General features: G+C 30.3%; 1 protein-coding gene across 4 annotated transcripts in view; it reads left to right on the top strand.

The window, feature by feature from the left end:
• The window catches only part of Kifap3 (kinesin associated protein 3), a 135,667-nt gene that overhangs the window by 18,541 nt on the left and 89,248 nt on the right, over positions 1–27,878 (top strand). For 3 of the 4 annotated variants that reach the window (XM_058574496.1, XM_046430108.2, XM_046430105.2), the window contains exons 3-9: positions 4,615–4,769; positions 7,250–7,305; positions 7,851–7,992; positions 13,164–13,263; positions 14,887–15,011; positions 16,699–16,797; positions 22,480–22,658. In XM_058574496.1, coding sequence (XP_058430479.1) covers positions 4,615–4,769; positions 7,250–7,305; positions 7,851–7,992; positions 13,164–13,263; positions 14,887–15,011; positions 16,699–16,797; positions 22,480–22,658 — 856 coding nt within the window. The remainder of the gene's footprint in view (positions 1–4,614; positions 4,770–7,249; positions 7,306–7,850; positions 7,993–13,163; positions 13,264–14,886; positions 15,012–16,698; positions 16,798–22,479; positions 22,659–27,878) is intronic. The other variant, XM_058574497.1, reaches the window with a different exon arrangement.

A 27,878-nucleotide genomic window follows, 5' to 3' on the forward strand; every position in this document is an offset into this window, starting at 1 on the left:
ATTTAATCTTCATATGATAAATGATTATAATTCTTTCAGAAGTACTTCATATTATTAAAGGAAAGATTATATTTAATTATAAATATGAAGTTTATTTATTCCAGAGAAAGTAAGGTTTTTGTGTCTACTAACTTGTAAAATCAATCATGAAAGATGTTTATTAAGGACTTGTTAGTTTAACATAGGAAATTTAGATCTTAAGGAATTTTGTGTTCTTTTTTCCCTGAATTTGCAGGAAGTAATATGACTTTCAAATATTGAAAAGACATTGAATTCCTCTCTTGAAAATCTAGTCCTCTGAAAGATGTTAGTAGTAAGACAGATTTTTCTGACTCAAGCAGTTGATCTTAAATCTCCCAGTATCCTACAGTCTTTCCTTCCTGCTTTGGCAAGAGTCCTTTGTGAACTGGCCTTTTTCATTAACCTGTTCTATAGGTGATTATCTCACCTTCCTTCTATAATTTTGGGGAAGTAGAGACATTTGAGATTGCCTAGTAATTTCTCCCTCAATCCTTTTTCCTCCATAAAATATTTTGACTTGGTATCTACTTAGAATTTCTATCCTATGTCTTGGTAGAGTTAAGTATGTGCAGATTACTAGGAGAACAGGTGGTATTTACCTCAATCCTTTTTCCTCCATAAAATATTTTGACTTGGTATCTGCTTAGAATTTCTATCCTATGTCTTGAGTTAAGTAGAATTAAGTATGTGCAGATTACTAGGAGAACAGGTGGTATTTAGCATACTGAGAACAACTTTAAGTATATTGTGGTGATTCTTAACAGGAAGTGATTTTGTTCACAAGGGGACACTGGGTAGTGCCTGGGGACATTTTTAGTTGTCATAATAAGAGGGGTACTATTGACAACTAGAGACCAAGTGTAGAGAACAAGTGCTGCTAATCATGTTATGATTAGCACAAGATAACCACCTGTGACCAAGAATTACTACAGCCAAATTTCAATAGTACTGCAGCTGGAAAACCCTGGTTTATAGTAGAAGTATACTAATTTGTAAAACCAATCATGAAAGATGTGTTTATTAGCGACTTGTTAGTTTAACTTAGGAAATTTAGATCTTGAGGAACTAACTTCAAAGAGAAGTTGCCTAGTATCTTACTCTAGGATCTCTAATAGGTCTTCTTATTTGAGTTAGAAGGAAACTAAATTACCTTAATAACTCATTAAAGATGAACGAATTCTTTAGATAATACAGTAGATTAAAGAGAAACACATGTGTTCATACATACTTTACTTTTAGATTCCAGCTACTGCTTTTTATTGTTCTCTCATTTGAGTTTTTGTGATTACTTTATTTTTGAGAACACATGAAAATATCTTATTATTGGAAGAAAAACTCAAGGTTGGGTTCTTTGCCTTTAGAACCTCACATCCACACTTCAGGAGAGAAATTTAAAGTTTGTATTCTTAAGTATGCAGTCACTAGCCTCATTCAACTGGAATGCAATGATAAATATGTTACTTTAAAATCTGCAGACTTTCTAGACAAGAGTTACATTTGGTAGAGTTAGCCACATGGAAAGAGTTACTGCCCATTGTGGTTAAAGTGCACTTAAATTTTAGTAAGAGAAAAATCAGTAGATTTACCTTGTAAAGCTCATGCACAAGATGGAGAGAAATCATATTGTGGTACCAAAGTGGTTTTGGGTTTTTTTTTTTTTTTTTTTTTTTTTTTTAATTTGGGAGGCATTATTGGTTGTGAGAATGAAGAGAATCTCATAGATTGAGAAAGACATGAAGTGAAACTGCCAGTGGTATGCCCCCCTCATTCCAGAAGTCTTATATTTTATTCTCCCCTTTGATCAAAGGAATTTACAAACCCATCCTCAACTGAGTTGAATTTTCTGAATATTTCTTTACAGGAAAGTGTTGGTTTGGGGTAAAATTGGGAGTTCATAACCAACTTGAATCTAATGTATGAAATATGATATGTCAAGAGCTTTATAATGTTTTGAACAACCAATAAAAAAAATTAAAAAAAAAGAAAGTGTTGGTCCTAATCCAAAAATAATATAGGTGATACTTTGTGAGTTTATGATGTTCTTCATAGACATATGGTGCCTTCTATTCATTGATACAATTAATCCAGTAAACATAAGCTGACATCTTCTGAAAATTTCTCACCCTCCTGAATTTTTTCTTATCTTTTTAATAAATGACAGATTTAGGAGAGAGTACACACTAAAATCAGAAAATTTGTCTTATTATCCTGAGTGGAAAGAAATGAATCAGATTGCTAATATATATTAGAATGGCTGAAATCCAAAACACTAAGAATAACAAGATATCAGCAAGGATATAGAGAAGCAGGAACCCTCATAACTTTGGGAATATAAAATGGCATTCATTTTGTTAGAAAATGTTGTAGTTCCTTGCAGAGCTAAACATACACAAACCACATGATCCAGCAATTGTTCTCCTAGATATTCATCAAATGAGCTAAGAACATAAATCCAAATAAAACTCAGCATATGAATGTTTATATTAGCTTTATTCATAATTGTCAACAATTGGAAGCAGCCAAGATATCCTTCAGTAGTGAATAGATAAGCAAATGGGTGCAGCCTATACAATCAAGTATTACTCAGCAGTAAAAAGAAATGAATTATCGTGGGACGCAGTGGCACACGCCTGTAATCACGTATCTTCCTTGAGGTGGGGGAGTAGGGTGGATTGGGAGTTCAAAGCCTACCTCAGCCACTTATTGAGGCCCAAGCAACTCAGTGAGATCCTGGGGGTATGGCTCAATGGTTAAGCACCCCTGAGTTCCATCCATGGTACCAAAAAAAAAAAAAGAAATGGACTATCAAACTATGAAAAGACATGAAGGAAATGAAGGAGTCTAATTGTATATTGCTAAGTGAGAGAAGCCATTCTGAAAAACATATGTACTACATGATTCCAATTACATGACATTCTGGAAAAGGCAAGCTATAAATATAGTAAAAAGATTAGAGATTGCCAGTAATTAAGGGGAGGGAGAGATGAAGAACAGGGCATTTCAAGGCAGTAAAACTATTCTGTATGATACTATGATTGATATATATGACATGCTTTTATCAAAATTCATAGAACACAAAGAGTGAACCCTAACATAAGCTATGGACCTTGGTTAATAATTATATGTATTGATTTTGATTCATCAGTTATAATAAGTATACCAACCTGATGCAAGAGAGTAATAATAAAAAATAGTAAAATATTAGAAACTATGAGGGAGGCATATATGGGAGTGTTCTACTTTCTGTAAACCTGAAACTTCTCTAAAAAGTCTGATTTTTTTTTTTTTTTTAAATTGTCTTCTCCATCAGATTTATTGAAACAGTCAGGGCTTTTCCAATTCTTTGTTAAAGTTAACCATGGAGTTTTCTTCTAAATGTACCCTCCTTGCCATCTACCTTTTGTTGTGCAGCTAAAACTATTCAAAAATATAATCAGAACTTTATAAGACTTAATAGGGACCAAAAACTTAAGTAGATTGAAGAAGAAAATATGATTAAGGACAGGCCATTACTAGGGTTTTTGTTAGAAACTTTAGACATGCCACTCTAGGAAATTTAAGCAAAAAGGAATTTATTAGAGACCATTAGGTGGTTTGCAGAATCTCTGGCGAACAAGATTTGGGGTTGTCTATGTTAGCTAGGAATAGTATCTAAGGCACTTTGTTGGACTGGTTTCAGGAGAGATCATCTGCATCTAATAATGGTTTGAAAAATAATGTTTAGAGCATTATCTGAGATGTCCACTCCTGCTCCAATAGCTTGATATCTCCCTCCCCACAAAATTAGCCATCTTCACCAAGAAATAATTCTACACAGTGGAGGCTTGCTTAATATTCTTTTTTTTAAATGTAAACCTCTCATAGGAGCAACTGCTTGATAGTTTTTTTGCCAGTTTTGATTCTTCACTCTGGACCTGATTTTATGTTTTCATAGTTTTCCCACATGCCATGAATCCATTAGTTAATTGTCTTAAGACTTGAACTATCTTTTCTTATTGGTCTCTCAGTGGATCTCTTGGGCTAAATTTAAAAGGAAGAGGGAGCTGGTTAATTATTATATTTAATATACTAATATAAGTATAAAATCTATTCATTTGTTCCAGAATTCACAGAATTCTTCATACAGGTCTTAAAATGTGTCTTGCTTTTTCTCTTTATCTATGTTTTATTCAGTTGCCACCAGAGCAACTGAATTTGAAAATATCAAGATTATGTCTTGTCCTAACTTAAAAAAATAAAAATGTGGGTGAGGTTAAATATATATATTTCTTTGTGGCAGTATGGATTCTCAAGTCCAATAATGACTTAAGACTATGAATTTTACATCAGAAATGCTGCTTTAAAATAGAACCTCAGAAGGTTCTGTCCTGCCTCAACAGAAGAAGATTTATGTTGCTTTTTTACTTTGCCTGTCCAGCTCAAAGAAAATCCCTGTTTAGTAGTTTTCCTATATAGGACTTTATTTATTTTACTGAGATTCTATGGCCAGATACGTATTGACTCTCTTAAAATCTGTAAATCATTTTAGAGTAGTGTTATTGAATCTGTCACATACTTTAGAATATCTGAGTTAGAATTTGAATGTGCTTGCAGCATTCGTCTGAAGAGTCTCAATGCCAACACAGATATAACTTCTCTGGCTCGGAAGGTGGTTGAAGAATGCAAGCTCATTCATCCCTCAAAACTCAATGAGGTGGAACAACTGTTATACTATCTGCAGAACCGCCGTGATTCATTGTCAGGAAAAGGTAGGTAGGAGAATTCCTTATTTTTTTGTGTGTGGTGCTGGGGATAGAACCGAGGACCTCACAAAGCCAGGCAGATATTCTGCCACTGAGCCACAACCCTATCCCAGGAATTCCTGATTTTTAAATTTAAAACCAAAGTTGTTTGACTAGAGTTTAGACTTCACATAGTTGAATGTTGGGTAAGGTTGTTTTTTTTTTTTTTTTTTTTAAACTAGTACTGTGAACAAGTAAGCAAATGAGAGAATAAACAAGCATTACTTTCCTTTAAGCCAGTTTTTATTGCTTCCACATAAAATTATCTGACCTATTTCATTGTTTTTGTACTGAAGTACACTGAAATAAGGAATAAAAAAGGAATCTGTCAGATTGACTGTAGAATAATAAAAGAAGATAATTTAAGGAAGAAACCAATTTTTCCCATCCCAACTAGACAATATTTTTAAAATTTCTTAATTGATGTTTAATTTATAATTTGAATGAATTATTTAAGTATGTAAATTTTTAAAAAAGCATATGTCATGTGCTTTAGACTATCCTAAAGATGTAACTTTTATAAATAAATCTTCTTAATGGAAATATAATCTTTTTTTTTCATTCTTCAACCCCTATATTGTTGTATGTTCAATTCCTTCATATAAAAGAACCATAGAATTAAGGTATTACAGCTAGAAAATTCTTACAGAAGACATTTTCAAATAATCATCCAGAAAACAAAGTAAAACTTTATTTCAGTGAACAGTATCTCAGATTACTGAATGCTTAGTAATACCATTTCACAGTATTTACTAAATTTACATATCTTTCAACATTGATGGGTTCTAAAATATGATGCTTCTAAAATAACATGTCAGTGTCCAAATTTTGACTGGGTTGTATAGAAAAATAAATAAAAATTTTGTTTTGACTTTTTCCAAATTAGTATTTTTTTCTCAGCATTATTTATTTCCCAGCAAATAAAATGCCTTGTGCCTAATATATAATTTTATTATTTAGCCCTAAATACACCATCTAATACATATTAAATGCTCACTATATATTTGTCAAATGAATTGAATGGCTATACATTTATTTAAAAGCAAAAATAGGCATTATGAACTTGATTACTTCCAATCACATAGTAAATACTCAGTGTATATACTTTTTTAATTATTAAGAGGTGTTATATAGATAAGAAAATGTCAATGCAAATTTTATTAAATAAATATTATCTAAAAGGTACTCTAATTAAGATGTTTATAAATGATGAGAAATGGCATCTTCAATTAAATTCAAAGTGAGCACAGCAAATCTGGTAATGTTTTAAGATCTGTGTGTATTTATTGTGGGTTATACAATAATAGTTAAATTTGATCTTTCAAAGTGGCAAATTCATATAATTCTAAAGGAATTTTTGCTAAAACATCTTTAAACTAGTGAAAACTTTATCACTGAGTTTTCAGGATGAATCAGATTTTCTCCTTCTCTCCCCAAAATTAAAAGAATATGAAAATATTTTGTATAGTCATACATGGACAAAAATATTAAAATCATTATTTTCTCTGTTTAGACAAAATGCTTTACTATATTAATGTATACTTATTTTTAAAATATTAACAATTTTACTTGGTATTCAATATTTCAAAGCCAGAAGCCTTTTTCCAAAATGTGACTTAAATCAAAGCAATAATAATTGATCATGTGATTTGTCACCTTAAGGGATTTTTTTCTTTGCTAATTGAAACCACTGTTTGAGACAAAATTTAGCTGTTGAGATTCATCACTCTAGAATGCCTCCTATCCTCTGAAAATAATGAGCTAATTCTATTATATGTATATTTAGTTGTTAATTATTATAGAATCAAATTTTTGTATTTTTCTAATTTAACTCACTGTAACATGTATTACTTAGGTTTTGTACCAGATTGCAAAAGTTTTATAGATTTTTTTTTCAGAAATGAAATTTATGTTTTTGATTAATTCACCTTTAGATACCTCTTTATTTGGGAATAACTATATATTATTTTAACTTGAAATTTGACCTATCATTTCTTATTCTTCACCCTTGTTAGTTTTTATTTTAGTTTTAACATTACTCAGTTTTTTTATATTATCTATTATCTTTTTCTTTGCCTTATTAATTCAACTATTTCCACCTTAAATTTGAATAAGGAAGGGAAAAAGAGGATAATTAGAATTAACTATTGTGCTTCTTGTTAATAAGTCTTGCTGAGCACATACCCAAAAAGTTAACCAAGAAGAAAATTAAAATTGTTGCCCAACATAACTTTGGGATTATAGAATTTATTAGTTTATACTCTCCTTGATATTATCATTAGAACAGATGGATGGATAATAGATGAGCATTTTTATACATTGAAAAGAGATAAGTTTCATCAATTAATATCCCCAGTTTAGCTAGAATCAAACTCAGCTGTTGAAAATAAAATTACCCAGAAACCCTAAAAACCTAACTCTCCTCATTAAAAAAAATCTTTTTGCAGAAAAAAAAGAAAAATCAAGCAAGCCTAAAGATCCACCTCCTTTTGAAGGAATGGAGGTAAGAGTGTATGAATTCTGATCTAATAAAGGACTGCTTGTAAAATATTGCCTTTTACCATTAATAATGCATATAATAACATTAATCTGATGTGGAATTTTAAAAAAATGATTGAACTTAGAGGTATCTGAGAAAGGTAGAAAATTGATATTTAATTGATACTGAAAATTATTGGTTGTGTGTTTTAAACATTATTTTGTTAAAATAAGTAGTAAAAGTGTTTAGATTATTCTTATTGCAGGGTTTTGAAATATTATTTATTCTTTTATAGTAGATACAAATTACTTTGTATTACATTAAAATACTTTACTGACAAATTTCAGAGTTTATATACATCACATTTTCTCATTGTTACACTTCGGTTTTAGAGTCCTAGAACCCAAAGGCTTAAAATCCCTATCTAAAAAGAAGATAGCTACTATGAAGTCTTTAGAAATTGGTTTCTGGTTATAAAGGGTAGTATAGTGATCCCAAAATATCAGTATTTTAGCAGTTAATCTGTTGAGCATTATTATTAAGCCTTTCTGCCTCTTATTTTGTTTCAGATTGATGAAGTTGCTAACATTAATGACATGGATGAGTATATTGAATTATTATATGAAGATATTCCTGACAAAGTTCGGGGTTCTGCTTTGATACTCCAGCTTGCTAGAAATCCTGATAACTTGGAAGAACTACTATTAAATGGTGATTTATTTCTATAAACATTTAAACATTAAAAATAGAAAAATTATTGCAAAACAATTCTACCTCTAAAGTTTATATTCATATATTAAGTATTATGTACATGCATAGACATGCATGTGTACACACACACACATGATTTTCATGTCTTAAATATTTACATTCTGAATTCTAGTACTTCTTTTAATAACTTTATTTTATATGTTTATTTTTTTAATGTGGTGCTGAGGATCAAACCCAGTGCCTCCTGTGCACTAGGCAAGTGCTCTAAAACCCCAGCCCCTGTAATACTTTTTAATGTATTTAGGAATATTTTCTCACAATCTATTACTTTTCTGTTTCTCTTTCTGTTACTTGTCTGTTTCTCTACTGTCTGTTTCTCAATCTATTACTTGTCTATTTCCCATGGTATATCTTTTTTCCATACCTCTACTTGCACACCATGTGTGTCTTTGAGTCTAAAGTATTTCTATTTCAGGTAGCATATGGTTGAATTATGTTTTTTTATTCATTTTTATCCATCAAAGTGTTTAGTCTATTTAAGATTAATGTAATTAACTTATAAGTTAGGAATTGAATCTAACATTTTTTATTTATTTTCTATATAATTCTTTTTTATTAAATTATTCTAATTTGTTATACATGATGGCAGAGTACAATTCATTTCATGTTACACATATAAAGCACAATTTTTCAAGTCACTGTACACAAAGTATTTTCACACCATTCATGTCTTCATACATGTACTTAGGGTAGTGATGTATAACTAATTCCACCATCATTCCTACCCCCTTGTACCCTCCCTGCACCTCCCTCCCCTTTGCCCTATCTAAAGTTCCTACATTCCTTCCATGCTCCCCATCCCCATTATGAGTCAGCATCCTCATATCAAAGAAAACATTTGGTCTTTGGTTTTGGGGGATTGGCTTTCATCACTTAGCGTTATATTCTCCAACTCCATCCATTTACCTGCAAATGCCATTTTATTCTTTTTTAATGCTGAGTGATGTTTCATTATGTATATATACCAAAGTTTCCCATCTGGGTTGGTTCCACAATTTAGCTATTGTGAGTTGTCCATTGATATAGCTGTGTCCCTGTAGTATGCTGTTTTTAAGTCCTTTGATTATAAGCAGAGGAGTGCGATAGCTGGGTCAAATGATGGTTCTATTCCAAGTTTTCCCAGGAATCTCCATATTACTTTCCAGATTGGCTGTACCAATTTGCAGTCCCACAGCAAAGTGTGAGTGTGCCTTTTTCCCCGCATCCTTGCCAACTCTTATTGTTGTTTATATTCTTGGTAGCTGCCATTCTGACTTTTTCCTCCTTACTCCTCTGTACTATTTAGCCATACAAATTACATATCTATATAAATCCATCAACACAATTATATAATTATCATTGTATGCATTTCTTTTTGTGGATTTAAGTTACTATACAGTGTTCTTTCATTTCAGTTTGAAGGGATTCCCTTCGTATTTCTTGTAGATAAGGTCTGCTAGTTGTAAATTCTCTTTAAGTTTTTGTTGACCTTATAGTAACTTAATTTTATTAGTTTTTTGAAGGATAGATTTGTGTTATATAGAATTTTCAGTTGATAGGAGTTCTTTTACCTCTTTATATTATCCCATTTGCCTACATGTGTGTATGGTTTCTGATAGAAAGTCAGCTGTGATCTTTTTGAGGATTCCATGTATATACTAGATTGCTTTTCTTTTGCTACTTTCAGCATTCTCTTTGCATTCATTCTTACCAGTTTGACTCTGATGTACTTTATTGAGTGTTTGTTGTTGTTGACTTTGCATTTATCTTACTTGGAGATTGTTGAACTTTTTGAAGGTTCAGATTAATATTTTTCCACAAAAATCAAGTTTTGGTCATTATTTTACTAACTATTCATTCTGCCTTTTTCTCTTCTCTGCCCTTGGGATTCCCATTATGTATGTTATTAAGCTTTGAGGTGCTCCCTAGGTCTTTGAGGCCATTTATTTTTTCTTCATTCTTTTCCTCAGACTGAATTATCTAAGTTGATCTGTCTTTACAGATCTTTTTTCTTTCTGGTTCATATCTGCTGTTGAGACCTTCTTAATTAATTTGTCATTTCAATTATTTTATTTTCAACCAGAGAATTTCTATTTGGCTCTTTTTTTAATAATTTGTATCTTTGGTGAAACATCATTCTTATATCTTTATACACTTTATTACTCAGCCATGATTTACTTTAGTGTTTCGTATATAATTATAGTAGCTGACTTAAAGGCTTTGTCTTATAAATTCAACATCTTTGCTTCCTCATGTACAGTTTCTTGTGAATACTTTATTTTCTGAGTATGGTCCACACTATTCTGTTTCTTTGCCTTGTTGCTGTTGAAATAATATCATTATAACAACTTTGGAAATCAAATTCTCACTATCACTAGTGGTTGTTATTGATGCTGTTTGTCTGTTTACTGAGTTATGTGGATTGATTTTATAAAGTCAATATCCTTTGCCTGTATGTCCACTGAAATTTCTCCTCAGTTAGCTTAGTGGCCAGCCAATGTTTGGACATAGTTCCTTGAACATTTGGCAATAAGTCTCTGAGCCTTTGCTAAGGGATTCTCTGTATTTTGGGGCATGTCTTTAATGCTCAAGCAGGTTGTTTAAAAATTTTTCTTTACTTCCTGCTTTTGCACCTTGTCTCGGGTTTAGCCAGATATGAGAGATGAGGGCCTTTAGGTCTTTCCCTGGTAAATGTACAACCCTGCACCTATGCATTGCCTTCTAGATTCCCAGGGATATATTGGAGCTTTTTAAATTCCTATGAATATCTGATTTCTCATTTTTCCTTTTTTAAGTTTTTTGGTGAACCTTTTGTTAATCCTGTTTTTTAAAAAAGAAAGCTGATATGAGGCTACCTCAGGCCGTTGTTATGTTACCAACAATAGTGTTTGACAATTATCCTGAGTTTTAAGATACACCCCAAGAATGGAGTTTTTCAGCAAGTATCCAGATAGGTGGGTTGGTGATAGTTCTCTGCAATGGAGCCTCAGGCTCCTCTTCCCTGTAGCTCTTGCCAGGCTATTCTGCTGGCTTTTATAGTTCTTGTAGTTGTGATACTACTGATTTTCAAGGAACACAAAGCTAGACAGAAGGATAGAATTAGGGTAAGTTGAATTGCCACGAAACTCATTCTTCTTACCAATATTCAGCCAATTTTTCTGTGAGTTGTTTTTAGTTAATTCCCATGGTTTTGAAAAAAGTTGATTTTGACAGTTTTTGCCAGATTTCTCATTTGATCATGGAGGAGTAGATTTTGGGAGGTAGTTTGCCATTCTGAACGTGCCTTAAATTCATTTTTGTTAAAAATGATGAGTTAGGGATGTAATTTTACTTTTTTCCATATTGGAATAGCCACTTATTCCAACCTAGTTAGTGAATGCTCTTTCCTTTCCCCGTATTCAAAATGTCTTTTTTACTATATGCCTACCATTCTTCTATGGAATTGATGCTTTTTGAAAACTTATTCTTGAAAAGTTATTATCTGCCAAATACTATACCCATATATTCATGGATCTATTTTAGTGTTCCCATATTTATTCCCATGGTCTATTTGATGAGTTCCAAACCAATTTAATCCTGTTTGTTGTTGCTGCTTTTTTGTTTTATATTTTAACTACAGTTTTAGAATATGTAAGAAAAATGCTCTAATTTGCCTTTTTTTTTCCTTAAAAACTTGCTTTGTCAGTGTTGTACATTTGACTAATGTATAATTTTGAGATACATTTATGTATTCTGTGGAAAAACATAATGGCATTTTGATTGAAATTGTTTTCAACTTATAGATAAATTTTTGGTTACATTTTGACCTTTATGATTTCTTTTGGCTATTTCTTGATAACATGTATTGAATTCCTGTAGCTATGTATTTGTTGACATCATCCTATATTAAAGGAGAAGAATGATATAAAATTAGGCAAATAAATCACTAAACCTAAAGCTAAATTTACATTATAGAATGTGGAAATATAATTAAAATATAGACTATAGAATTCCTTTGGGAATTACCAGATTCTTTATTAAGTAGGACTTTGGGGGGATTTTTTGCATATTGATATGCACTGCTTTTCTACTTGTTTGACATTATAATAATTTTGTTTAAAATATACATTATTTCAGTGTTCTACGTTGTGAATGTGAATAATATTGTGAAATGCTATTGTAGGATGTTTTTTAGTTGTCTAAAATATCCTCCACTAAGTGGATTAAAACAAATACTGTACCCATGTATTCATGGATCTATTTTAGTGTTCCCACTTTTTATTCCTGTTAATAAATACAGTTAATTTATGTTTCATAATCTGAATAGCCAGAAAGTGGGAAAAAAACTGAACCTTTTTATAACTATAATAAATACTGATAATTCTGTCCATGAAGTACAATAGATCCTGAGTACTTATTAAAGACAGTCGGATTATGACATAAACATACAAGTATTTTAGTTTAATAAAATTTTTAAAAATTGGTAAGACAATTTTTGGCAATGTAAAACCAAAGTCATTACTTTATATTTACTTAATATATGTAATTTTCATTTATCAAATCATTAATTTTACTTTCCTTTAGATAAAAAATTTAGCAGAGATGCTCATTAACATGTGGGATCTAATTTTTGAAAGATATTTGTTTGCTTATGGCTGTTGGCAGGTGATACTGAAATAGACATTTTTTCTGTAAAATTTTATTTGATTAATTTACTTTATGGAGCTAGTGTTAGTCTGCTAACACCAAAATGTTATTATTTTTTCTAGATTTATTTTAATTTTTCCCTTATACATTAAATAAGATGTTAGAAAAAAATTGGTACCAGAGTAGTAAGATTCCAAGTGGAAATGCAAATTAAGAGATGAATGGCCCTTTTTATTATTTTATTGTCACCATAATATTATGTTACTTTAAACCATATTTAACTTATTTATAGTATAGACTTGAAGCTGTTCATTATAAGTTTTTAAGTGAAAGTTTATATTATAATTTTTAAAATAGCTTTCTGTATTAGAAAGAAGTATCTTACTTTTTTGTCCCAGTTTTAGCTTAGCTTTGTAATTTATTCATGAGTCAACATTTAAAACCAGTCACCCTTTATACTAGAGGCAAGGGAAATGATTATCTTTGTATGTCTCCTTTTTCTTTAGAAACTGCCCTTGGTGCGTTGGCAAGAGTCCTGAGAGAAGACTGGAAGCAAAGCGTTGAATTAGCTACAAACATAATTTACATCTTTTTTTGCTTTTCTAGGTAAGTATAAAACTTATAAAATAAAAGGCTGGTCTATCTCCATTGCTATTTGTCTGCGTCAGTTTGTAGATTATAGGTTCTCTGGGTCTTTCTGTATATTTTCCTATGCTCTTTCCTTTTGTTCCCTCTCTTTCCTTTTCTGTTTTGCTCTCAGTTATCTCTTCATTTAGTCTGTACTTACCCATGCCAGCACACACACCCAATGGGTTAGTATAATGGTTTAGGGTTTAACAGTAGAGTTTAACATTTGAATCCAAGCCTACTATTTATTAACTGTGTGAATGTGATTACTTAATTGTGCCTCAGTTTCCTCTTGTGTAAAATTTGAATAGTAATAGTGGTAGCCTTTTCAGATAGTTTTTAGTTTTAGATGAGTAAGAACTGCAATTCTTAATAAAGTCTGATCCAGAGTAAGTGCTCAGTAAATGTTTTTGTTATATATACATATATATGTGCAAATACAAGTACGTATATATTATGTATCTCATTTTTATCATATATTTTTAAATCTCAATTTTATTATCAATTTTGTACATATTTATGGGATAGAGTGTGATGAGATATTTGTATACAATGTATAATATCCAATCAGGTCAATTAGTATATTTTTCTTTAAGTTTTTATCATTTCTTTGTATTGAGACTTTGAACTTCTTCATTCTAGTCCTTTATAAAATAGATTGTAAATTGTTGTCAGATATAGTCATCCCACTATGTTGTAGAACATTAGAATTTATTCTCCCATGTAACTGTATGCTTCTATGAAATCAACTTTTTTGTCTTCTAAATAGGAGTAAAGAGTTACAGTATTTGTCTTTCTGTACTAACTTGGACACTTAACGTAGTGTCCTCCACTTCCATCCATGTCACCACAAATGACAGGATTTTATTATTTTTATGGCTGAATAACATTGCATTTACACACAAATATTCTGAAGAAAAATGTTTGTTAAGACATCATGAAAAATTTCTTGCAATTCCTAGAAAATTGCTTGCCTCCATTCTAAAATGCCAGAATTAGCAAATAAATATTTATAGAATAAATTATTTGGATGAATTAATTGTCTAGGAAACATGTAAAACTAAATTGCTAGTATTTTATTAATTTATTCTGTTACAATTTATTCAAACAATGAATATAACCTGTCTAGTATGGTACATTATCAACTTTATTAGTAGTTTGAAAATTTATTCTGAGACTATCCAAGTAGTTAATATTTTTGTGCTTAATTATTTTTTTAAAAACATTTATTTTTTAGAAGTAGTTGGACACACTACCTTTATTTTATTTATTTATTTATTTTATGTGGTGCTGAGTATTGAACCCAGGGCCTCACACGTGCTGGACCAGCACTCTACTGCTGAGCACATCCTAGCCCCTTTTGTGCTTAATTATAAAAATTTTATTTGATTCTTAACTTCTTAAAATGTATGGTGAGGGTAGTATATTAAAATATATTTAAAGTAATCTTTTATATATATCTGGCAATTCCAAATCTTCCTAGTATATTAGAGACATATTCATTTATTGAAATGTATATGATTTGTGCCAGTGTTTGCTGAAACCAAATTTCATGGATCAAATATATTCCTTTAAATACATACTAAAATCTCTTCTTAAAAGCTTTTCTCAGTTTCATGGACTTATAACTCACTATAAAATTGGAGCTCTATGTATGAACATCATTGATCATGAGTTAAAAAGACATGAGCTTTGGCAAGAAGAACTTTCCAAGAAGAAGAAAGCTGATATCCTTTCAGAGTGTCATTTTGACCTATGCTGCCTATTGATAAAGATGGTTTTGTTTTGTTCTTTTATTATTATTATTATTATTATTATTATTACTTATCACATTGCTTGGAAACCATTCAAAAGTATGTTGATGGTTAAGATAAAGATTCAGAGTATCAGAATGAATACAGTTTGACATAAGCATTTTTCCTCTTCTGAACTTGGATTAGTTAATGAAATGGAAGGAAGAAGCCAGTAGTAGTTCAGGATAACTGAATAGGCGAGACTCTAAGTAGCCTCATTATGTCTGCTAAGATCCATTGGTCAGCTGAAGCATGGGTCACCATTGTTGCTCTTGTACTTCTATTCAAATACAAAGAAGACTTTAATGGGAATTGATGTGAATTGCGTAATGAACTTAATTTAACGTTCTGTTTTTCTATTAAATTATGTTTTTCTAGTTAAGTGCAAAAATACTGTTTTTGTTTTTTTGTTACTAGGGATTAAACCCAGAGACAATTTACCATGGAGTCACATCCCCAGTCCTTTTTATTTTGAAATAGGGTCTCACTAAGTTGCTGAGGGTCTTTAAGATGTTGAGGGTGGCCTTGAACTTGCAATCTCCCTGCCTCATCCTACAAGTTGCTTGGATTATAGGCATGTGCTACCATACCTGGTGCAAAATACTGTTTTTAATAAATACAAATATGAGAAGCTTATAGAATGATAGAACCTGTGAAACAAACCTCAGAAATTATGTTTTAACTTACATTACCATATTACAATATTTTCTACAGTTAACTTGAAAAATAATTATGTAGTCTTAACAATGTTATTGCCTATTGGTTTAACCCATTATGTGGTTTGGAATTCTATTTATTATAATGTTCCTTCACTTAATGAACCAAAGTCCATCTCCAAATAACTTCCATCCCTTTAACTATTATCTACTGAAGTAATATAGAATATTCTTTTTAACATTACAATTCTCCTCTTATTTAAAAATACATGTCATATTTCTTAGACAATTTAATTTTTATAGATTGAAGGCTGGCTTATTCATATCTATCCTAATGTGACGTTTTATAGATTAACAAGTCATGCTCATAACATTCCTTTTAATCCAATTTTTATTGATATCTTTTAAAAAATAAAAACATTATTCCTATTTTACAGAATAGCATACATTTTTTAACTCCCCTTTGTGGAAAAAGTGGACCTTTTTCTTTGGAATGTTTTTCTCTTGGCATCTCTAATCTGAAGAGGGTGCATAGAGCTTTAGATTTAATCTGCATTCTTTGAATCCATTTTGGGCATCTATTTGAAGTAAAATCTACTATTCTTAGTAACTAAATCATTTTCTGCAAGGCAATAATCTTGGCATGGAAGCACTTGATAATCATTTGAAAGTTATAGAGTTGGCAACTTACCTAAAATATTTACACCTAATTTCTAGGAATTCAAGTATTTGGTGAAATTCAAATATTTCCTGATTCAAAGGAATCTGAGGAAAACCTTGAATACTGGACTAAGGTGTCCTGTTAATAGCACAAATATTGGGCAGAAAACAACATTTTAGTTAAACTGTTGGTTAGAGAAAATAACTAAAGTTGCATATAAAATATTAATAGTATTCTTCTAGGTATTTTTCAATAGGTTGTCTTTGCTTTGGTTAATATATATGATCCTTAACTTAGTTTTTACTTGATGAAGACCTTGAAAATCAAACCTTGAGAAAGGATTATGAAAAAACTTTTAAAAAATACCAAGGGCTTGTGGTAAAACAAGAACAGCTACTACGAGGTATGAATTTCTAAGCAACTGGTAAAGCAACAGAGAGCTTACTCTAATTTGTTTTGTTCCATTTATGTCCTACCAGTGAACTAATACCAGAATAATGAGAAATTCTATAACTTTTAATATGCTTCAAGTTCTTCTGTCCTTAGTATGAATAATAGTATTTTAAAGTTCACTATACTGTTTTTCACAGTTTAGCCCCTTAGTGTATTTTAATTCGGTGTGTGACCTTTTCAATGAGAATCTTTATCCCTCAAACTCTTAACTTAATTTGTTTAATCAAGTGAATTATTTGATTGCATTCCTAGAAAAATGATGCAGAAACTTGCAAAATATTTCTCTTGTTTGATAGCAAATATCCTTATTTCTAAGCTTTATTAAGAGATGTAAAATTTAAATGACATGGTTTTGCAGTCATTAGTGAGATGCAAAATCTTATGATGGTTAGTGAGAATGATCTTGATCTTTGAAGAATGCATTCATTTTCTGGTTTGTATATGGCTGTTAACTTTGTGCATGGAAATATTGTGAACTCCCCCAAAATTTTGAGTCCCTGAAAATTATTAGCACTTTTAACTGTACTGAAAGTATTTGAAGTTGAGTAGTTTAATTTAGCTCCACCTATTGAAGAAAAAGCCAGATTTTCAAAGTTAATTTTAAACAGTCTAGAAAATAATACATATGACAAATGTCAGTATATAACCCGAAATGCGTCAGATCTAAACAAATCCAGTTGTTTACATGTCATACTCTCAAAGCACTACATTGATTTTTTTAACATGTAAAACTTTAAGCTTTGTTCCTAACCAAATATTTTACTAATGCAAGTATTTTATGTTCTCTTAAACAGCTTTTTTGAAGTATAATTGATAAACATTAAAGTATATAATTTTAAAGTATACATTTTGGTAAATTTTAATATATGTAAGTAAATGTGCAACTATGACCACAAGGTAAAGAACGTATCCATTACTCCTGAAGTTTCTTCATGTATCCTTGTAATCATCTCTTTCCTTCTCCCTTCACCCTGATTTCCAGATAATCACTGATCTGCTTTCTCCCACTTTGGTTGAATTTACCTTTTCTAGAATTCTTTATAAATGGAATCATATAGTATATATCTTTTTTGTCTTATTTTGGTGAGCATAAAGATTCATCCGTGTTGTCAGATTTATCAGTATTTTATTCTCTCTTATTTTTGAATTATATTTCTTTGTGTTTACTTGTTGATATCATTTGGAATATATCCAATTTTTGGCAGTTACAATGCTGGTGTGAACATTCATCTACAAATCTTTGTATGGACAGATTTCATTTTTTTTTTACTTGTTTAAATACCTAACTGGTGATTTGGCTGGATCATGTTAAAGGTGTATGTATAACTTTATAGGAAATTGCCAAATGGTTTTCCACACATCACTTTATATACTTCCCACCGTGGTTTATGTGAGTTCCAGTTGTTTTACATTGTCAGTGATTGATATGGTCAATCATATTAATTTTAGCTAATTTTAAATATTTGGAATATGGTATCTTATTGTGGTTTTGATTTGGACTTCCTTCCTTATTATATTGAACATCTCTTCATATGTGCTGATCTGCCATCTCCTTATCTTTGTTGAAGTATCTTTTCATATCTTTTGACTATTTTCTTAATTGGATTCTTTATTTCTTTATATGTTTTTTGGATGCAAACCTTTATCAAACAGGTGATACATTCAAAGATTTTCTCTCTCAGTTTGATTTAATTTTATATTCTCCTAATAATATCTTTGAAAAGCAGAATTTTTAATTTTTATGAAGTACAAGTTTTTTAATGTTTTATTGTTCATGATTTTGGTATTGTATCTAGGAGATATTTTCCTAACCAAAAATTAACATTTTTCTCCTATTTTGTTCTAGAAGTTTTATAGTTTCAGGATTTGCAGTCAAGTATGTAATACATTTTGAGTTAGTTTTTGTATATGGCATGAGGAATGGATCACATTTCTTTATTTTTGTGTATGACTCTCTAGTTACTCAACACTGTTTGTTCAAAAGACTATCCTTTACTGAACTGGTTTCTGTCTTTGCCAAGCTCATTCATATATATGTGTGCATGCCTCTTTTTGCTTTGTATCCTGTTCTGCTCATTACTTGGGTGTAGTTTATTACCAGCAGCATATAGTAATCTACAAAGTGTTAATTCCATTTAGTATATTTTCATTGATTTTTCTGTTTGTTTTTCTATTTTATTGAATTTTATTTTAATCTTCATTATTTCCCTTCTTCAGCTTACTTTGTGTTTAATTTGCTCTTATTTTGTTTTTTAAGGTAGAAACTGGGGTCATTCATCTAAGACCTTTGTACTATAATGCAGACATTTAGAGCTGTAAATATCACTCAAAGCACTGCTTTGACAGCATCCCACACATTTTGATATGTGCTGTTTTCATTTTCATTCAATTCCAAATCCTTTCCAATTATCATTTTGGTTTATTCTTTGACTCATAACTTATTCAAAAGGGAGTAATGTTTGCTTTACATATATTTTGTTTTTGGGGACTTTTCAGATCTCTTTGTGTTGGTGATATTTAATTTAATTCCATTGTTACCAGAGAAAATGCTTTGTGTGACTTACATTCTTCTAAACTTATTAACACTCACTTTATGGTCTAGAATTTTTTTTTTTTTTAAGCAAAAGTCGCATGTGCACTTGATTGTACATTCTATTGTTTTTGGATGGAACTTTCTATAAATGGTGGTCAGATAAAATTGGTTAACAGTGATATTAAGTCTTTACATCTTGTTGATTTTTCCTGTTCCTTCTCTATTAATTATTGGGGGAGTAATACTAAAATATCATTGTAGTTCTGCATTTTTCTATTTCTCCTGAGGTTCTATCAATTTTCACTCCATATATTTTAAGTCTCTGTTCTTGAGAACATAAAAACATATTTGTAATATACTCCTTATAAGCTGTCCTTATTATCTTTTTGGATGTTCTTCATTATAAGTGGTAATATTCTTGGGTCTGAAATTTACTCTTTTATATATTAATATAGCCTCTCTGGCCTATTTATGACTTGTATTGGCATAGTATATATTGGTCCCTCATTTTCATTTCTAACATGTCCTTATTATCAACAGCATGTGGTTACGTCTTGATGTGTGTGTGTGTGTGTGTGTGTGCACGTGTGCATAAAAGCATAGGTGTGCATATTTCTCCATTTTTCCTTATCTGTTTTCTTGTGGATTGAGGGTTTTTAAAATTCCATTTTATCCCCATTGTTGACTTAGCTCTTAATCTTTTGTAATTTTATTGATTGCTTTAAGGTTTGTATTACACATCTTTAATTATAAGTTGTCTATCTTGAACATACATCTTTAACTTACATTAGTTAAGTCTGCTGTCAAGTAATATTATCCTATTTTATGTTTGTTAGAACCATTTTTCGTTTCTTGCCTTTTTCTATTGTTAACATTTATTATATTTATATTATAAATCATAGAATGCATTATTTTATAGTCAATTTTATTTTAAAGATAATTGAATCATAAGAAAATAATCTTGGGCTGTGGTTGTATCTCAGTGGCAGAGCGCTTGCCTAGCATGTGTCAGGCAATGAGTTAGAACCTTAGCACCACATAAAAAAATAAACAAATAAAATAAAGGCATACTGTCCATCTCCAGCCCTAAATTAAAAAAAAAAAAGAAAATAATATTGTGTATTTATGTCTCTAGTTTCCACTGATCTTATTCCTTTGTTTTGATAATGTATTTCTGTCCGGTGTCATTTTATTTTTGCCTCTGGGATTGCCTTTAAAAATTTGTGTAGGACACATGTACTGATGATGATTTACTTTATCTTTTGTACATTTAAGAAAGACTTTATTCTTTTTTGAAATATTTTAACTTGGTTTCAAATTCTAGATTGAAGGCGTTGCGTTCTCTCTACTTCACTGTTGCCTTGCTTGCATTGTTTTTGATGAGATGCCTACTGTTATCCCATTTTTGTAAGATTTCTTTTCCTCTGGCTGCTTTTAAGATTCTCTTTTTATCATTTGTTTTAGACAATTTGATTATAATGTACCTTGGTGTAATCTTCTTCGTGTTTCTTTTTCTTGGAGTTCAGTGAGTTATTGGAACCTGGGTTTATAGTTTTCATTAAATTTGAAAGTTTTCCTCTACTTCTTTAGGAACTTCAATTACAAAATTATTAGACCACTTGAAGTTGCCATAGTTCTCTCATACTCTTTATGTTTTTGCTGTTTTCCTCCTATATGTTTAATTTTTGATAGTTTATGATTATTTCTTCAATTTTATTGATCTTTTCTTCCAGCTCTAAATTACAGGTTAATGGCATCTAGTTTATAATCTCAAGCATTATAGTTTTCATTGCTAGAAAGTTTGAATTTTTTTTTATCTCCCACATCTTCACCTAACTTTTAGAAGATCCAGAATACAATTATTTAACTTTGAGTGTTCCCATTTAATAATCCTGATGTTTTTGTCAATTCTAGGACAGTTTCCATGGCTTTTCAAAAATGCCAATAGGTTGTATTTTCCTGCTTCTTTGAATGAATGGTAATCTTTGGCTGTTAGTGTGGAATCTAGGTTGTTGGGTGTTGTAAATTTTTTTATTCCTGTAAACATTTGCAATCTCTTTTAGGACACAAATTGAATTACTTAGAAAAAAATTAGACCTTGTTCTAATAATTTTGTTAGTCTGGACATAAGCAGCATGCTTTAGTTTAAAATTAATTATTCCCCACTATTGAGGCAAGACTTTCCCAGTGATTCTATTACCCCATAAATTATGAGATTTTCAGTATGCTTGGTACAAACAAGCATTATTTCTAGCCTGGTGTAAATATCATATGCTTTTTCTTCTAATTCTCTCATTTGATTCTGACCCCAGCCTCAGTTAGATTTGAAGTGGTTTACAAATTAAATGAAATACTAAAATAATGAGTAACATCAAGACTGTAAGAGAGCAAAAAGACTACTGAATAACTTACATAATTCTGACAGAACCTTTTATATCTTAACTCAGAAGCTCCCTGTCAACAAAGCAAAATGAAAAAATGTTATGTTACATATTTTCACTATTAGAAGAAAACAATCATCAGTTTCCTTTTGAGAACCTAAGCGTTTTTATTATGGGAGCTAAAAGAAATTTTACATAGAACTAGTAGACATTGACCTCAATTCTATCTAGGATAATAGTCATATTACTGAATTTCATGTACCTTTCCCTATGGTGACAAATAGAAAACCAGTTTGAATATGCAAAACCGGTTTTCATATCCCTACATGGTACAAACAAGCATTATGTTATGTTATTTTGGATTAATTTCTTAAATACAAACAGACCTTAATTGTTGAAGTTTTGATGTATTACCTTCTTTTTTATGTATCTAAAAATATTTTTCCTGTCTTGTTTTAGTATCTGCTGACTTAAATACCTTTAATTGCTGTTTCATTACTATTAAACTCTAAGCTCCAAGAAAATAGATATCAATATCACTTTGTTATTTATCTATCTTATCTATATATTTTATATAAGATTTATGCCTCATTCAATAATAATACATTTTTTCTAGTGAGCCAATTACTAATCTGTTATAATTTTTATATTACCTATTTTTAATTGTTGATTAAATATTTAGCCAAGCATTTAACTCTCATCTGTTTTACTTTTGTAGTTGCTCTTTATTTGCTTCTGAATCTTGCTGAGGATACTCGAACAGAACTGAAGATGAGGAATAAGAATATAGTTCACATGTTGGTGAAGGCTCTTGATCGGGACAATTTTGAGCTGCTTATTCTAGTTGTGTCATTCTTAAAGAAACTGAGCATTTTTATGGAGAATAAAAATGATATGGTAACTTACAAAGCTCCTTCTTGATAGTTTATGTTAGCCATTTCAAGTTAGGATATTTTGGTTAAAAAATAAACATTTTTGTGGGCTGAGGTTGTGGCTCAGTGATAGCGCATTTGCCTGGCATGTGTGAGGCACTGGGCTCGATTCTCAGCACCACATATAAGTAAATGAATAAAATAAAGGTTCATCAACAACTTAAAAAATATTTTTTAAAAAGTTTAAAAAAATAAATAAAAATTTTTACCCTTATTAAGGTAATTCTGAAATTCTGAATAAATATTTCAATAGCAATAACTCACTGAAATGGCTTCATATTCCAGATAATTAAAGCTTTCTGTTTAAAAATATTTTCTAATATATAGAATATATCTTGTCATATTAAATATAATATATAGAAAGTAGTTTAAACTTAAAATTGTATTTCAGGTTCATCTGATCTTATTTTTCCTTAAATATTTTGCCTTCTGCATTTCTGATATTAGTATGTGGAATTATAGTTTAGCATAATCTCTTCTTTGTTACCCACCATTACAATTAGTAGCTACAACCTGTTGATTTTGCTTCTTAAGTATCTCTGGAAGCTATTCCTTCCTTATAGTTCCCTGTGCTATTGAATTAGTTCCTACCCTCTTAATTCATTTCTCTTCATTTCTTGTTTGCATTATTACATTAGGCTTCTATTTGCCTTTTTGTATTGTGTTGATATAATTGTCTTTATGAAGTACAAGTTGAGCATGTATTATTTCTAATTCTGTATACATAATGTGTAAATATATAAAGGTATATTTTTTTCTTTTTTTTTGGTTGTGTTGCTGGGGATTGAACCCACTTTCTTAATGCATGCCAGGCAAAAGGTCTATGTCTGAAATATATCCACAGCCCTAATGATAGAAAAAAAATTCTTACCTGCTTTTTTCCCACAACGTTAAAAAGTCATTATTGACACTTATTATATTAAAATAGATTACACGTTCACCATACATTGTTTTTAGATACTTAAGTTGTTTATAATTTTAGGCATCATAAATAACACTTCAGTGTACATATTTGTATATACATTTCTTATCTATATTTCTGATTACTTTCTTAGAGTAGATAACTAGGAATGGCCTTAACTCCATTGAGAACCATTTTTAGAATTATGTGTCATTATGTGACTGGTAAAAGTCATTTTTCCTTCAAATAATCCGTCTAAATATTTAGTATTTCTGCCTATTCTTTTTTCTTCTCTTAAAACAAAAAGAACTAGGAAATTGCTTTTGTTATATTAAGTGTCATGCCATGCTCATTGAAAGCCTGAAGCTGATTTATCAAATTCAATAAGTGCCTTGAATTGTGACTGTTGAATATATGAAATTTTATTTTACCTTGATGTATTGAATGTGTTTTTATCATTAATATATAATTCTTGTGATGAATTATATACTTTCTATTGTTTTGAGAATGTGTATACCTAAAGAGATTAATCAAAAACATGTTTTTTGTTTTCACTGACCTTATATCAGAGAAGAATATGATGACATATTGATAAATATACTCCTAAGTAGTTAGGTTTTGTGGCTTAGCAATTGCTTCCTCTCACTTTAAGTTGAAATGCATTCTTTCATTTGTGTATTTAGATTAATGTAGATTAATCTAAGTATTTAGATTAGTAGTTTCTCAAAATTCAAATTTCTTTACCATCAGCATGTGTCTGCTATGTGTATTAGATTTATATTAAAGTATTGCACTTCTTTATTTTTTTTTAAAGAGAGAGAGAATTTTTTAATATTTATTTTTTAGTTTTCAGCGGATACAACATCTTTGTATGTGGTGCTGAGGATCGAACCCGGGCTGCACGCATGCCAGGGGAGCATGCTACCGCTTGAGCCACATCCCCAGCCCAAGTATTGCAATTCTGAGCTCATTCTATCAAAAAAGATCTCAAGATGATTATTAAAATTATTTTCTAGTGAGGTTGGAAGATATAAATCATCTCATCAAACCTTATTTTATTTTATTTTTACTGAAGAGGAAAAACTGAGGTTTCAAACAGTTAATTATTCATCCAAAGTCAGGAGAAGTATTTGATAGCCAGATTTTTATTAAGCATGCTATACGTTTCATTTTTATTATGGAAGAAAGGCATCTTATGGAAACAGGATTTTTAGCACTCAACTGCACCATACTCACATGGCTAGATTTAGTGACTTTAGCCTCTGTTTTTGCAGATGAACTATCAGAAGATTAGAGGCAATACTTAATTTACTTAAGGAAACAAATTTCTAGATTCTCTGTTTCATATTCTTTTTTGCCTCCTGGGCAAATTTTTTAAAGTCTTCTTCTGTGTTGTTTTTAAAGACATTTTTAGCAAGATTAATAATAAGCAGTTTTTCAATGTTGGCTTCCTGAGCGACTGAGAAGAGTACACTTAAAGGCGGAAGTCAACTTGCTGATAGATTATTGCTAAACTGTCACTTTGCATGGAACATTTTATAAAAATGTTAATTAACTATAAATTGTAGTTTTTAGGAATACAATTGAAAGGGTATTGCATGTTGAGACAGTTGCTAAATTTAGCTCTTGAGTTTTTTTTCATCAACCAAAAAAGACATGTCTAGTAGGCTGTGTTAAATATAAGAGTTTTACCATCTATTGACCAACAGCCCATGCTTTACATTCCATAGTATGCAGTGGAAATGAAAATTAATAAGAAACTCATCAGGATATTTTATTGTGTTTTGTTATACAGTACTTACATATGCTATTGCTTTTTCAAAAGAAAATATTGCCTAATTAGTAACAGCTGGTGGCAATTTTATTTAAAAAAAGAATGGGGGATGACTGATCTATATGTGAGGTTATATTATTTATTTAATTGAAGTGTTCTTTTTTCTTCTGATGTGAACGAATACTGACCTTGAATTTTAGAAATATATTTTAAAATAAGTTTGGTTTATTTAAAACAATCTTTCAATTAGTGGTTTCAATTGAATTATCATATTTCTCTTTTTTCTGCCATGTCTTTCAGACCCATAAATCAGAAATATGAATCTTTCTTGATTCTGATACATCAGTACTCATATTCAATTAATTTCGAAGTTCTATCCATTCTACCTCTTAACTACAATGTAAATTCTGAAATAACGCACACACTAGTACTTTTTTAAGTTAGAATGTTTATATTACTGTGGTGACATTATAACTAGTTTCTCCAATTGCATTCCTACTGCTAAATCCTAATGATACAGTGATCTCCTTAAAATTCTTGCAGTTTCCTTGTTGAAATTCCTTTCTAGCTCCCTATAGCCTCTAGATTAAGATGAAAATTATTAAACAAAGTTTATAAGGTCTTTCATCACATGGAACTTTACAAATTCTCTCACTCATTATTTTATTGCTCCCCAAGAACTTATTTTCTCAGTAACACAAACTCTCAAATAAGTCATGCTGTTTTTTACCTCTGTGTATTTATATATCACGTTTGTGTTTTCTGAAGCATCTCTCTTATCTGTATGTCATTCTTTTTTTTAATTTGTTTTAATTAATTACACATGACAGTACAATAATCTTGACATATCAGAATTATCATATTTCTTATGTAATATTAATATAATTGTGTTTTTATAGTTTATTATTAGTGTAATATAACATAAAGGTAATAAATCATATTAGAATATGATCTTAAAAGGAACAACAAGAGTGTATATATGCTGCTTAGTTCCTTATGTTCCTATTTTCTAAAAACTTTTGGGAATTTTTTCTATATTTTGGACATAAGTCTTATCAGTTACATGTTTTACAAGCCTTTCTTGTGGCATGTCTTTTCATTCTCCTGTGAGTGTTTAATATTGGTGAAATCCAGCATTTTAAAAAACTTTTTAATGGGGGCTAGGGTTGTAGCTCAGTGGTAGAGTACTCCCCTTGCGCATGTGAGGCACTGGGTTCAATCCTTAGCACTACATACAAATTAAAAAAAAAAAAATAAAGGTATTGCATACATGTACAATTAAAAGAAATATTTGAAAAAAAACTTTTTAATTAGTTATGTTTTGCTGTCTATCACTAAAACTTTTTTTTTTTGATTACTGAAACTTTATATTTGAAATCAGGCAATGTGAAGCCTCCAACGTTATTCTTGTTCAAAATTATTCTGGCTATTCTATATTTTTTCCTTTCCATTCCATTTTAAAAGAGCTTTTAGTTTCATTTTTTGTTTTTGGAAATTTTTTGGTTTGGTTTGTACTCTAATGAAAAATATGGCTACAGGGTTACTGTGTGGTTTACATAGAAGTATGAAGGAAAAGTCAGATGTTAGTTGTCAATTTAGCAGTTTTTTAAAATTTTGTATTCGTTCCTTGGCATGAAGTGAAAGGAGAAAAGTATAGTAAAAGCTCAATCACTAATGTGATTTTTATGAGGTAAGTGAAAGATTGCAATAAAGATATGGAAAGGACAGTATAAATAAATGTTTAGATCTCTAATAAAAGGAAAAGTAGAACAACATTATTCATAAATTCTCTTGTTATGATACAAAAATTTGAACTTATATAGAATTTCTTTCCTTTTTTATTCTTGCTTTGTAGTTAAAAGACATAAGATGTTTTTGTAACCAAATTTTTCTGATTATTACCTTTAAAAAAATCTAAGTTCAGGATTTCCATTACCAAATAAATAGTTGGTAATGCCCTCTGTAATTTTTCATTCTAATGCAAGATCTCTTGATACAATTTCATAATCTTGTAGAGCTAGGATCAGCAAATTCCTTTAAATATTTTAAGATTTGCAGATCCAAAGGTCTCTGCTATAGCTGCTCAACTCTGTTGTTAAGCATGAAAGCAACCATAAACAGTCTATAAACTAATGAACATGGCTGTGTTCCAATAAAACTTTATTTATGGAAATTTAAATTTTATATAATTTTCATGTGTCATGAAATGTTCTCAATTTTTTTCTATTATTTAAAAATTTAACAGGCTGGATGCGTAACTCAGTGTAAAGAGCTTGCATGCATGATGCTATGGGTTCAATCCTCAGTACCACAAAAATAAGTAAGGAAAATAAATGTAAAAACCAAAACCATTCTTAATCTCAGGTTGTGTGAAAACAGATGGCAGGCCAGATGAATTCCATTAGCTGTGGTCTGCTGATCCATTCCAAATTTTAGGTATTACTTGTAGCCTTGCTTCTTTTCTGAGTTTCTTAAGATTTCCAAATATCCAATGAATATCTCCTCAAATT

Source organism: Marmota monax, unplaced genomic scaffold (assembly GCF_021218885.2).
Source record: "Marmota monax isolate L192 unplaced genomic scaffold, Marmota_monax_Labrador192_F-V1.1 WCK01_AAM20220418_F8-fsc00055, whole genome shotgun sequence".
Taxonomy (NCBI): domain Eukaryota; kingdom Metazoa; phylum Chordata; class Mammalia; order Rodentia; family Sciuridae; genus Marmota; species Marmota monax.